Genomic DNA, 14,045 nt, shown 5'->3' with positions numbered 1-14,045 from the left:
CATAAGGAAGGGAAGGGATCATTCTGCTCATGCTAAAGATACTGCTAAGCTAAAAAACTTGTGCTCCAAAGTTTGTGCATCTCAAACAACTGTGTCTACTGGCTGAGTAACCTTCCTGTAATCCTAACAGAATGTACATGGTAACTCAGGCAAATGAGAACTCAGCATCTAGCCAGAATGTTCAAGAAACATGCTGATTTTGAAAGGTGGTAGAGAAGATTAAGTAAATGTTTTGCTTGGAGCACATGATGGTTTTGAAGCATATGAATGGAATGTATTGCTGAATACTGAATGTGATGTAGTTCTTTACAATGAGAAAAATCTTTTGGGTGTGTGTAATACTAAAATTATACTGTCGTTTTACTGTACATACACCATCTGTGTTTTAGCACTTGTGAATCAAGAGAACAAGAGAAAAAATTGCAGAGATTGAAATGAGTTCAGAAAGAACATTACTGTTTTTATATGCAGAAGTCCAAGAAGAAAAAGAAGAAAAAAGATACTCATGTAGATGAAGAATCAGAAGAGTATGAGTTTGGTGAGGAACGTATAAAACCCATCCCACCTAAAATGGCCAATAACCTTGAAATAGAGCAGCAGGTTAGACAAAAAGCTGACAACTGCAGAAGGAAACCTGGAGAGCCTATTCTAGTTCCTGAGCTGACTCTCTCAGGAAGCGTAACTCCAACTGAGCAGTGTCCTCGGTAAGATAAATGTTGGCCAACAAATTACCTTATTTGTGATTTTCTGTTATTTTTAATTGCTTGTTTATACAACTTCAGAAGCATGAGCACACCATTCTGTTTAGCCTAGTGATGAAACTTCTGCTTCTGAAGGTGATATAACTTAATTCATTTTCAAGTCACATATAACCTTGTACATAGTGCTCTTAAAAATTTAATGTCTGCACATTCCCGTTGAACCTTCTGATACTCCTTGAGCATCTGCACAGAACAGTGGTGTAGATACAAAGAAGCTGGTTTCAGTCTAGAGTCTAGGTCACTGCTGGCAGTACCACTCTCACTGGCTAGTCCTTTATACTAGGTCTGTGCTGTAGATAACAAAGGGAAAAGAAAGAAATTGTGTAATAAACCAGAGATTTCACTCTGGATAAAAGAAATAAATGTGTTTGTTTTGTGTTACTTTCCACATTTGCACACGCAATTTAAAATACATCTGCTGGACTTCAGTAATTTAAAAACTGCTTTGTTTTGTACTTAGTTCACAGATAGCCTCATCAGGGAATGCTGCTTGGCTGTTGTACTCCCAGTGACTAAAAACTTCAAAATTTGAACTCAATTTGATATCATTTGTTGTGCTTTGGAGGAACAGAGTGGAAGGGAATTTTTTTTTCCTGGATAACTTCTTTTCTATGGAGTTAGCTTTAGTGGATCCAAAGTTTGACTTTGGTCATTTAAAAATAATTTTATAGTCACAAGAAGATAAAACAATCGTTAAATAATAGTTCTACAGTCATTCCTGTGTAGTGATATTTTTGGAGGAATACCATCTTTATTTAGGTGGGTTCTGTCTCCCCATGAGAAGTCAGATTTTCATTAAAAAACAAAATAATAAAAATGTTATTAAAAATTATATGACGGCTTGTTTGACATATTTACAGAGCAGAAGTTTTGCGACGAGAAGACGTGAAGAAACGCTCAGCATTTATAAAAGTCCTTTTCAACTCCAAAGAAGTGTCAAGGACTGTTACCCGACCAATAAGTTCCGATTTTAGAGTTCACTTTGGACAGATTTTCAATTTACAAATAATCAATTGGCCAGAGAGTTTGAAACTACAGGTAGATGATGATTTATCGCAATAACTTTTAAAAGATGATATAAAATGTAATTACTCCTGTAATGCTTGTGTTTTGCTCTGCGATAGTGTCATAAAGACTGAAAAACCTGTGAAAGACCCTTTGTAAATCATCAATCTTAAGCTCCTTCCTTGCTTCTCTAGTCACAAACTTTTAACTTTGGTGCTATGTTTTTGATGCTTATGCTTTCTAGATATATCTAGAACAAAACTATATGTTGGATGGGAGAAATTAAATAATTGGCACTTGTGATTATATATGTTAATGGATTGGCCTCTTAACTTTGGAAAAACTGATTTAGGTTGCAGATCAAATTGCTAATGTTTTATTAAAACATTCTTTTCCACACAGTAAAACCATCATAATGTTTACTGGAGGGGAATAAGAAAAAAAAATAATTTGTAGTAATGTCCATAACTCCGCTTGACTTGATCACCAGTGCAGTTAAATCAAGCCACTACCACTCCCCATTCCAAGTATGAATTAATAAATGATTCACATGAATATTTTTCAAAGTTAATACAAAATATATTTAGGGGAAGCAGAATCAGGATCCTACTTCTCCCTTTATAAGATTCCTCTGGTTAGGTAGCACTGGTAGTTCAGGGGAGGGTGTAAAAACCCCTTGTCTGCTTATTTATTTAACACACAAATTGAAAAGGAGAAGGAATACCATTTGCCTGGGTTAAAAACGTCTGAATGGAGGAATCACTCACATCACTCTGAGCCTGCAGCTGGCTAGGAAAGAGAGAAGCAACCTGCAGTGCTGCCAGAATGGGGACTGTGTGCCATACCCTGCCTTTCATGGTAAGGGAGAATAAGTGAGGCAGAATCCCTCCAGAATCTTCACCTGATCCCAGTGACTGTGTCACAAGCAGTTGCATATTATACAGTGATTCTCTTTAAAGCCTAGAGCTTGTCATACTCGTGTTAGGGGCATTAGAAAAGTGAATAGGATAGACTTTTAGGAAGAATTCAGATCAAGTAAGCCACTGATAGCTGAAATATCTGCTAATTGAATATTTTAGAAAGGGAATTAATACAATTGCCCTAAATTACTTATTTCATGCTTCAGCCATAGTAAAACCTTTTCTCTCAATACCCTGCAATATGTTTTCAACTTGTCAGGAATGCACATGTAAATTTTTTCTTCTGTCTGTCATTATGGTTTTTTTCTAGATTTATGAAACTACAGGTATCAGCAGTACCACCTTGTTGGCTGAAGTGTTCTTACCTGTTCCTGAGACTGCAGTTCTGACAGGCACTGCTCCTCTGGAAGAAATAGAGTTCAGCAGTGATCAGCGTGTGATGTTGGACCATGAAGGAGTTGGCAGTGGTAGGCACTCTTGTCTTCCTCAGTTCAGCATTTCTCATTTTGCTGAAACCATGTAGCAGTAAGAGGTTGGAGGTTTCAGAGTAAATTCTGCTAAGAGCCTTTACAGGTTCTGTAACTGAGTCTTCCATAATAATAATGATTCTTATTATTGAAGTTTGCTATTGAATTTTTGTCTCTTACTACTTTTAAGCTCTGAATAATAAAAATGTGTCTATTTATTATTTGTCTTGTTGTATTAGTGGAGCTTTACGACCTATAGAAGATGTTTGGGGTTTTTTGAGCATTTGAGTTAATCAGGCCTCTGACACTGCAGAGCAAGCAGATATCAATCGTTGTAGCTCCAGTGATTTTAATGCTTTAAATCACTGAAAAACTGTGTGTAGAAGTGTATATGCAGAGTAATTTTTTGTCCTCCTATTTGCTTTGTTGACAACCTGCACACACCTTTTCCCTGGGGCTTTAGGCTAAAGATGAAACAAGGGAGAGATAGGAAAAGGGGAAACAAGAAGAATACAGAGTAGCATATGGAACTTCCAAGTTTGTATAATGAATTTGAACAGCATTGTGAGATGACTGACTTGCATAAATTTGCTTTATATAAAAATACAGATAAAGCTAGAGCAGAATAGATAAAAAACTGAGGAGGAAAAAAACAGGGTAAAAAAATCATTACAGCATGTGTAAATGTCACTGACTATGATGACCAAATTAAAACTGTGTGTCAAAAGCTTTAGGACTGACTTTTCAATCATACATAATTATTTTGACTCTGAATTTCTGTTTTGGTAATAAAAGTATGCTGAATCTGAAAACTACCAGAAATATTAAATGGTGTGCATCTGTGGAGAAAAAAAAAAAGAGCCTTTGTCATAGCCTTTCCTTCCAACAAAGCATTTCTGTAGGTGTAATGGAATCTTTCACTCATTGTTGTAGAACAGAGTTCTTCCCCACAGCATGCAGCAGAATCATTGTTTCACATTAACATTTTTATATAAAGGCACAGGTTATTTGACTAGTCATTTTCTGGAAGTATTTTTAGAAATGTTAAGATATGTTTGAATGCATAAATATACTACTTTGGATTTTTCCCCCTTTATAGGTGTGTCCTTTTCATTTGAAGCTGATGGTAGCAACAAAATGAGTTTAATGACCTCGGGGAAAGTATCCAACAGTGTCTCTTGGGCAGTTGGAGAAAAAGGAATCCCCTTAATTCCTCCGGTATCTCAGCAAAACACAGGCATTCCAAGGTAATAAGATAAGAATTTTCAGTGATTCATGGGAAACTGGTTATATTAGTATTTTAAAAAAATGCACTTTCATAGTCAAGAATTTTCATTATCTTTTTCCTTAAATTTAGATGCTTTACTCTCTGCTATAACCCTCTGCTGATAACTTAGGGTACATATTTGTGGTAAATATCTTTTTGTTAGAAATTTTACCTTTAACATATTCTTTCTAGACAGCATCAAAGTTCAATTCAAGCTGATTAATTCAATTTTATGATTTTCTAATAGAAAGTGAATATATTGTTAAGGAACCTTCCTGTAATCATTTTGCTAAGAGCAGAAACTCCAGCTCTTTCTTATCTGGAGTGCATTTGGAGAAGCTATATAATTTGTCCTGAGGCTGAAAGTTGGTTATTGTAGATTATTTGTCCATTCTGTTGCTTTTGTATAATTCCATAAAGTCAAGGAGATGATACATAAAGGCTGCTTTTGTAATGTCCTTAGGTACCTTCACTGTAAACCATTAAGAGTTTTCCCATACTCATTAATATTGAGCAAGTATTAATACTTCTTCCAGCTGATCAGTTTGCCAGCTTTTTATTTATTTAGAGGCTAGACATTGGCTTACAAATCACTCTCTTACTATTGTTGACCAAGCTGCAGCCATTCAAGTATTTTGCTGATCAACATACCAGTATTCTGCTGACTTCAGTGAGACTAGAATAACTTGAGATTAAAATCTAAAGATGCATTCCCAATGGCTAACTTTAAACTCTGGAGACTAATCACTGTAATAAATGGAAAAATGAAGACTTTCAGAAGGAAGTTATCTGTGAAATACTCTTCTCTGAAACACCTTCTGGTTGAACAGCTCTCTGTGGTTTTCCATTGTCTGTTGGGAAGGTTGGAGACAGATTTTCGTGACTAATGTTAGCTTTTGCTACCCATGAGCTTTTTAGCACAATTGTGATTCGGTTGGCATTTGTTCAAGACTGGTGCCTAAAGATAAACTTGATGTTACTGCTTTATCTGCTGCTCCAGTAACTGCTGGATATTTGGCTGATTCTAACCAAGCACAAGACAGATCTGTAAGTTTTTAAAGGTTTCTTGAAAATACTCAAGTAAATAGAGAACAAAGACTCAAACTAGCATCCCTAACAAGAGAAGGGGCAGCATCCACTCCTGTGGTATTTGGCTAATAACTCACTTGTCCTGGTGTTTTGGGCTTACGTGTCAAGGTTTGAGTAGCAGGGGGGCTTCAGAGGTGGCTTCTGTGAGAAGCCAGAAGCCTGGTGATCAGGGCAGTGTACAAATGGCCTCCAGACTACCTACCATGCTTCCTGTCTTGAGAATACAAGAAAGTGAGCAGGAGCATCCAGAGGATAAAGATTTGGGACTTCTTACAGGAAGGACCATAAGCAGTGCTGCATCACAAGAGAGAAGGCTGCAAGGGTTTCCCAAGCACAGGCAGTGTCCTCTTCAGCCACCATGCAGTCTGGACATGACAGGCAGAGCAGAGTGCTGGCAGCGGTCCCAGACATGATGAGAGGATGATTCAGGCCCCAGGGTCTATGCAGAAACAGCAAGGAGGGGCAGAGATGAGGGCTACAATGCAGGTCAGAAAGCACCATCCAGGAGACAGGTCCAAGACAGGAGCTAAGATACAGCACTAGCAAGGACTGTATGTTTTAGAAGTTCTTTGTCAAAACTTTTATGTTACCTTTCACAGTGTGAGGCAGTTTATCTTCTTACTTGCTAGTATGCAATGTGGAATAGCGTAGGTGTATCAGAAATGTATCAATAAGCACCTTATTACTTTGTATAAAAGTTGTCTTCCACCAGCTCCTTCATATTTCACCTTGACTTTGCAATTGATCATTCCCTCAGTTCCATAGCTACAACTAAGAACTGTGTACTGGAATTTACTATTCAGGTTGTGGAGAGCTTTTTGGGTTTTTCTAAGATTGTTTTAAATACTTTCTTTAGATTGCTAAATCAAATGTGGTTTAGGTGTAAGTTCTGTCAATTCTGTCTTTTTAGTGCTTTAAAAAATATTGATGCTATTGCATCCATCGGTACATCTGGCTTAACTGATATGAAGAAACTAGCTAAGTGGGCAGCTGAAGCAAAACTCGATCCAAATGACCCAAACAATGCAGCTCTGATGCAGCTGATCATGGTAAGTGATGTTTACAGAGGTGAAGGGCTAATGCAGCTGTTAAACTCCCGGTCACCAGGATCTCCCCAGGCAATCTGCATGCATGCCAGGGAGGTAGCAGCATTTGAATTTGTGATGGACATACTTGTGTGAATGTTAAGAAGCAAAATATCTACTAAAATATGATTTATTAATCCATATAGTAGTGGGTTGTTTACATATTAATGAATATGATTTATTAATCCATTCACTAGTGGCAAAAAATAGGTAGAAGGGAATGTGCCTACAGATCAGTTAATAAATTAAAAACAAAATACAGATTTTGTGTTTGTTTTTTCCTTAAAGTGCAGGGGAATTTCCAGTGTGCTTGTGTGGTACTAAATAAAAAGCTGCTCATTAGTGAGGATTGCACAAAGAGATTGTGGGTGTTGTAGAAGCTTCAACTTTTCTAAACAACAAATTGAGGAGCTATTTACATAGCTGCTTAATTTACATGGCTGTTTATTTACATAGCTGTTTAATTTACATAGCTATTTACAAAGCTGAAGTTCTGTAAATGGATCTCCTTTACAGTACAGCTTCCTAGGTTACTCTGACATTTTACAGTTTTCATACTCTCTAATCTTTTGTTTATGATACAAGGAAATAGAATTTTATTGTATTCTGTAACATATAAGCTTTGCTCAGCATAACCCAACTATAAAATACTTGGTGTTTCAGTCTGTGTGATCCAGATTCTTTTGCTTAAAATGAACATTCTTGCAATATGCATGTACAACTTAGAAAAGCTGTTTTATAGATTTTTGTCACTCTGTATGAAAAGGTTAATATTTTTGTTACTAATTTAGATTACTACAAGCGGAGAGGCACATGTTCCTGATTTCTTCAGATTGGAACAGTTGCAGCAAGAATTTAATTTTGTTTCTGATGAGGAGTTTAATAGATCAAAAAGATTCCGACTCTTGCAGCTCAGAAACGAGGAGGTGACAGAATTCCGAAACTATAAGCAAGTCCCTTTACATGAACGAGAAATCAGTGAGAAAATCTTCCAGGTAGAATGTTTTCTGAAATACTTCTTTTCTAGTTTAAGTGCTTAGAATATTCGACTTGCAGTTACGTTAAGTGGTCCTTTAAAGAATGTAAAGCTATGGTGACATGAAAAAAATGAGAATTTCAGTCCTTCAGTCTTTTCTAGTGTTATTTTCATCTAGTTGAAATAGCTTCCTTCCAGGGCAATATTTCCACAGCTACAGTGTGTTAAGAGGTAAATAACACAGAAACACTGCTGTAGACACAAATGTTATAAAATAGTTTTCGTTAAAGTTGAGAGACTTTTTTTTTAAAACTGATTTCAGATATAGGAAGTTAATTCAGAGATAATTCAGGCTTAGGCTTATTAGCTTTTGAGCTCTTTTTGAGGGGACTGTTAGAAGCAATGACTCTAACAAGAATTAAAACCTTTTTTTGTTTCATTAGAGCCTATGTTACAGATATTTCTGTTTTAGTATGTTGCTCCAATTACCTTACCCTGTCCTTGCCTGTCTGTTAATTACCTTATTGAAATGCAATGTGTGCATTTTTTTTTATTTGGGTTATACTTCAATTATTTTTATCTCAACTCTGTTATTAGTGTAAAGTCATGCATTTTTTTGTTCTTAGCAATTCGTGTAGCTAAGGAGCATTTTAGCGTGTTCATTGCCTTAGCAGGATCAGAATCATCTCAGATTCTGGCAACTGCTGTCTCATCCCTTCTTCTTCTGACATAGATTTATTTGAAAAACTCCTTTCTTCCTTTCTATTGGATGATATGTTTTTAAAAAATATATTTATTAATGCACTCATATCTGTCTCTTTGCAATAAATATTATTAATTTTTACATTTGAGGTTAGTTTTATATCTTTTATTTAAAGACGTACCACATCTTTGGTATACCTTTCTGATCCAGTTTATTTTATGGACTATTTTCATTCATTTCATGTTACCATTCAAAATTTGAAAACCATAGTTGAAGAATTATTTTGATGGGGGTTGTTGATTTTTTTCCATTAAGGTTAAATTGGATAAACCCATGATTACCCATTCCAAGTTTATTTTATATGCTGTGGTCTTCAAAACTAAGTTTCAAGTGATACTGTATTTCCTAGTTGGTTTACTAGCTATTTGGCAAAAAAGTCTGTAAATTCGTAGAATCATGGAAATACTATTTGGAAAATACTGTCTGGAGATCATCTGATCCTGCTTTCTACTGAAGTGGTGGTACTGTTGCCAGCACTAGATGAGGTCAGCTGTTTATTTGTCTAGCCAAGTCTTGAAACCTCTAAATGGGAGACTCCACTGCGTTTTAGGATAACCTGTTCGAGTGCTTCGCTATCCTTCCAGAGATTGTTCAAAAAAAGAAAAAAAAGTCACGTCCAACCTGAGCCTTCCAAGTTGTATTTAATGGCTGCTTTCCCTTGTTGTACTGTCTGGAACTAGAGAGACAATTTTGGCACCTTGTTCTTTGTAACTGCCCCTCGAAAAGTTGTGGGCAGATACTGCATTGCTCATTAATCTCTTCTTCACCAGACTGATGAATTTGAACACCTTGCCCAGTGCAAGAAAGACTCTGAAATACTGGAATAAGTCCAGTAGAGAGCTACCAGAATATGTGCCGGGCTGAAGCACATGACCCACAAGGAGAGGCAGAAAGGACTAAGGTGGTTTTTGCCTAAGCAGGCAAGGCTGAGGGGGTTTCTTACTGCATCCTTCAGGTACCCAGCAGTGCAGAGAAAACAGAGATTCATCTTAGAGGTGAGATGATGATAGATACAAGTTGCTCTAAGAGACATTCCAGTTAAATATAATGAAAACATTTTTCACAAAGAACGGTATTCAAGTTCTAGAATGTATTGTCCATCAAGTTCATAGAATTGCCATCTCTAGAGATACTGAAAATAAAACTGTCCAAGGCCCTGAGCATTCTGATTGGAGTTGTTCCGACTCTGAGAGTTCGGATCAGATGACCACCAGTAGTCTCTTCAAACCGAAATTATTCTAAGATTCTAACCTCTTCTTGTAGGTCATGTTCTGTAGGCCTCTGCCTGTCTTAGTAGCACTTTAGTGGATCCCATCCAGTGTCTCCACCTGCCTCTTGAACCGGCAGCTGCAAACTGGCTGCAGTATTTCATGTATGTCCCCTCAAGTGTCAGGCTGGAGACAGGAGTCAGGCTGCTAATTTCCCTTTGTCTGTAGGACATGCTGATCCTTATGTATCCTATGGTTTGCCTTTTGCCAAAAGAACACGTCTTTGGTTGTCATTAAACCCACATTTATTTCTGTATGGCTGTGCCAGTGCATGAAATTATTCCACCTTCAATACAGAATTTTGCCTTTATTGAGGCTTCAGTTGTCACAGTCTTAAGTTAGCAAGAGCTCTCTGAACTATGGTTCAGTCACTCATATTAACCACTCTTCCTAATCATGTATCCTTGGCTAAATTGCTGGCGGTGCGTTGAGTTTCCTCATCCAGGTCATTTGTGAAGAAACTGAATAATGCTGGCCTATAATCAATTCCAGGGGCACTTTGCTATTTAGAGCACACTAACTAGACATTGAGCTGTTCATCCTTACTGTTAGAGCTCAGACCTGAAGATTAATTTTACTGAGTACTTTTACATAACTAGCTGTGGTTCTAAAGCCAGTGTGATTTGCAGACTGCCATTAAACCTGCAGATCCTGGGAGGTCCTCTTGACTTGTAAGTTCTGGTTTTTGCTTGGAAGCTGAGTGTCAGCTCTAGCCTTTTCTTAATTTATAAGCCACTTTCCTAAACTCATGAATAAAAGTTGCATCTCTAAGTAGAGCTTTCCCTGTAGTCCATCAGAATAGTAACCACAACCCTGAGAGATATCCCATCAACATACTTCTCCCCAAGAACCAAGTGTAGTTCTACTCACCAAGTGAGTTTTACACCCTATGAAAAGTAGTTACTAATTATTTGGAAAAGTACTTACTAGTATTAAAACACAGTTCAGACCATCTTCCAAGAATACTGCGTCATTTCTGCTTATAAAATACTCTTCCTGTTGAAGCTGCAATAAGTGACTCCACTTCCAGTTCAAATGGAATTTCAGTTTATAGCAGCAGGTCAAAGTTCAGCTTTAAAAGAAGAGAGGGAAATCTTCAAGTTATTTGTTGTAATTTAAACCACATGAATCTTGTAACTGAATGGAATTCTTGTCTCTATTTCTCTATTCATGGAAGTTTAGCATATATTGTATAAACTAGCATTAAAAATAGCTTTTCAAACTTCTCGCATCTGCTGTGGTTTACTGTGGTCCATACATTATTATTAATGAAATACTTAGCATTTTTCTTATATGTGATAAAGCACTGAACATATATTGAATCACAAACTGTAATAAATATCTTTAGGACTATGAGAAGAGAGTGAAAGAGAGGGATGTGATTGACAGCAAAAATTACCTAGATGCACACAGAGCAGTTGTTGCCAACTACCTACAGAAGGTAAGATGCTAAATATATGGACCCACCATATTCCTGTAGGCCGTATGTTGCTTCTGTACTTGGGTACTTTATTTCCATGAATACTAAAACCTGATTCATCTCTAAATACGACCTACAGACATCTTTAAAATTCCAAGTTAGGCCTGAAACTGGTGGAAAACAAATGGAGGTCTGTGTTATATAATGCTATTGAGAAAGATGCAATATACAAAATGACCAGCCATTCTGGATATTTCTGTCAATTCTGTAAATTCTTCTTTGCTCCGGTGTCCCAGAGATTTGTACTGTTGAGTCCCAGGAATTCAGTGATTTCTCTCTCCTCCCTGTTTTCCTTGTTGTAGGCTGTGATGCTAAGAACTTAATTATCTCCATGAAAGCAGCCTGAATCACTTCTAAAAATCATTTAATGTAATACACAGTGTCTTGTCCTGCAGCCTGAGGCAGAGGGCATATTTTCCATCACATTTACCTTCATTGTGGTATTAGAGTAACATCTTCCCCTTACATTGATTTAATTTATTCTTCTAGTTTTCATTACATTAAGATGATATTCTCTTTAATCCTTAGGGAAAAAGAAGGAAAACATTCATCATCTAACCAAGAAAAGTTTGCAATTTCAGATTGGCAGAGTAGCAAGTGCAAAACATGGCTACCAGTTTCTTACCAGTTGTGTAAATATCAAAAAATGTATCAAATTCTAGCCTGCCAGCAAAACATGAAGTATGATGATAAGGTTGAATTAAAGTAGGACAAAACAAATTGTTGGTTAGAAAGAATACTTCATGAAAGAACCATAGAGAAAAAAATGTTTAAATCTTCCAGGCAAGTGCCAAAGTCCAGATTCAGTATGATAGTATAAAAAAATTATTTTTGACAAAGCTGTCATATCTTTGTCAGCCCCGTATGTTTGGCATGGCATTGAACATATGGGTTTTGTAGCACACTGAGTAGTAGTGAAGTAGTACAGAATAGCATACATTATAGTACCTTTGTTTGCCTCTTTTCATAGATTAAATACAAGTAGCCTTTTTAAAACAGCTTTTCACTTTTATAAATTGTCAGATGGGCTAGAAAATTAGATTGCTCATATCAGAACTGAAATTCAGTTCACTCTGAAATGTGATCTTTGTATGTGTATCGCTTCTGATGTTGTACTAGCACAGAGTATAAAGGCATTACTAGCATTAGTGGTAGGAAAAAAGGACAAAGGCAATATTCTTTCAGTCTGCTTCCACACAGTTGTTGGGAGAAGAGGGAAGACTTTCATCTTTGTGCTTCACTCTACGACCTCAGCAAAGAAATGAAAGGAACTAACAATTTTAAACATTTATTTGGAATCACAGTATTTGTAATACAGGCTTCATCAGTTCTGTAGTCCAGAGAATTTCTTTGATCCACATAACCGGTACCATATAGATTTCTCTACAACCTTTTTTGCAACTTCATTTAGATACTGAAAAGAGATGTCTGTTAGTGTCATTTATTGTTGTAATTGTTTCTGATGGTAGGTTATAAGCAGATGAAGACATAATTTTTTGATTGTATGTTTTCATATATTCGTCTATGAATCTAGCCAGTATGTTTCTAGAGAAGCCTTATATTGGTAAAATGAGCTGCTTTTACATTCTAAAGAAATGGCTGGTGGGAAGGAATTTTTTCTTCAACTGTGACCCTCTTAGAATTGGGAAAAATGAAGAATTTGTATGTGGATGTTCTGTTTGTGTTTAACAGACAGAATGCAAATATTGGCAGTGGTTTGGATTAGAAATGCACTTTTGTCTCTTCTCCCTCCCCATTCACAGGTTCGAGAATCAGTAATCAACCGTTTCCTCATAGCAAAACACCATTTCATTCTCTCTGACCTTGTCAATGAAGAGGAGATTCCAAGCCTGGGGTAAGAGAGTTATCCTTATTTTTTGCAAATAAAAAAATTAATGTAAAACCACCAGCTTTTTTTATTTCTCTTTTGCAGAGTGTGTTGATGTGACAAACTGATGTGATTTTGTGTTTAGTATAATAGATAAACTTCCAATCACTGTGTATACCTGTGCCAGTACAATGTATTGATAAACAAAGTGTGTAAAAACTTTTTTAAGAAAAAGTCTGCTTTTGACAGAAATAAAGTGACAGTGTGTAAATAAGATTTAACAGGATATAATGCATTTCTGATGAGCTGATCATTGTCCAGCTGGTGCCAGATTGAATGTTTCCAATTATCAGGCAAGTGTCAGAGTTAGTATCATTAGTACTGGTTCTGTAGGTGATGCCTACTTGCAGCCAGTGCCTATACCCTGCAAATAATGTGCAGTAGAGTTTTAACTGTCATTTTCTTTATTTTACTTCCCATGTACTTCTGATGCTGAATGTTGTCATATGCTGTTTATGTTTAAAAAAGATACCGAGTTTGGAAATTACTGCTTTTTTCTTCTAAGATTATTGTTTCATTTATTACTTGAGCACTTTCTTTGGATTTTTGTTTCAAATCCCATACCTGTCGATTTTCACATGTATCAGTCATCACAACATAGATGACTCTGCTCACTTAAAATCTGTGTAAGTAAACAAGTTGTGCAAGTTATTTTTTTCTTTCATGTAGAAGTTGCTTCTGTTCACTATAAACAAAGCACCCTTGTAATACAGTCGAAGTGTTTTTCAGCCAGCTGTATAAATCTAAACAGTCCCATCTGCTGGAGATACAGAGACTTGCTCTCTTACAAAAGACTTCATGCTTAGTTTTAGTTGATGTTTTCACATCACAGTAGAGAAAAATCTGAACAGGACTACAATTAGCTTTTTGTTTAAAATAAGATGCTTCATTTGTATTTTCTCATCATGAATCCTAATTCGTATTGGATTCTATTTGCAAAGTTTTATGGTTACTGAATTCCAAATAAACAGTGGTTTGTTTAATATTTACTTAGTGAGATATTTCAGTAACTCATGATTTTGTGTTATTTTAAAAGTAGTTACTGAGGGGGATTTATTATATATAAGGAAGAAATG

At 36.3% G+C, this 14,045-nt stretch overlaps 1 protein-coding gene across 5 annotated transcripts in view; it reads left to right on the top strand.

The window, feature by feature from the left end:
- LOC121676525 (complement C1q tumor necrosis factor-related protein 7) overlaps window positions 1-14,045 on the top strand; it is a 100,970-nt gene that overhangs the window by 68,000 nt on the left and 18,925 nt on the right. For all 5 annotated transcript variants that reach the window (XM_042053159.1, XM_042053160.1, XM_042053162.1 and 2 more), the window contains 8 exons: window positions 472-704; window positions 1,622-1,799; window positions 2,997-3,153; window positions 4,253-4,400; window positions 6,420-6,558; window positions 7,386-7,589; window positions 10,950-11,042; window positions 12,845-12,936. In XM_042053159.1, the coding sequence (XP_041909093.1) occupies window positions 472-704; window positions 1,622-1,799; window positions 2,997-3,153; window positions 4,253-4,400; window positions 6,420-6,558; window positions 7,386-7,589; window positions 10,950-11,042; window positions 12,845-12,936 (1,244 nt within the window). The remainder of the gene's footprint in view (window positions 1-471; window positions 705-1,621; window positions 1,800-2,996; window positions 3,154-4,252; window positions 4,401-6,419; window positions 6,559-7,385; window positions 7,590-10,949; window positions 11,043-12,844; window positions 12,937-14,045) is intronic.

Source organism: Corvus kubaryi, unplaced genomic scaffold (assembly GCF_017639235.1).
Source record: "Corvus kubaryi isolate FWS band 111438036 unplaced genomic scaffold, C.kubaryi_AGA036_p1.0 split1-131, whole genome shotgun sequence".
Classification (NCBI taxonomy): domain Eukaryota; kingdom Metazoa; phylum Chordata; class Aves; order Passeriformes; family Corvidae; genus Corvus; species Corvus kubaryi.
The sequence above is the reverse complement of the archived record's forward strand: the minus strand, read 5'-3'. Positions and strand labels throughout refer to the sequence as shown.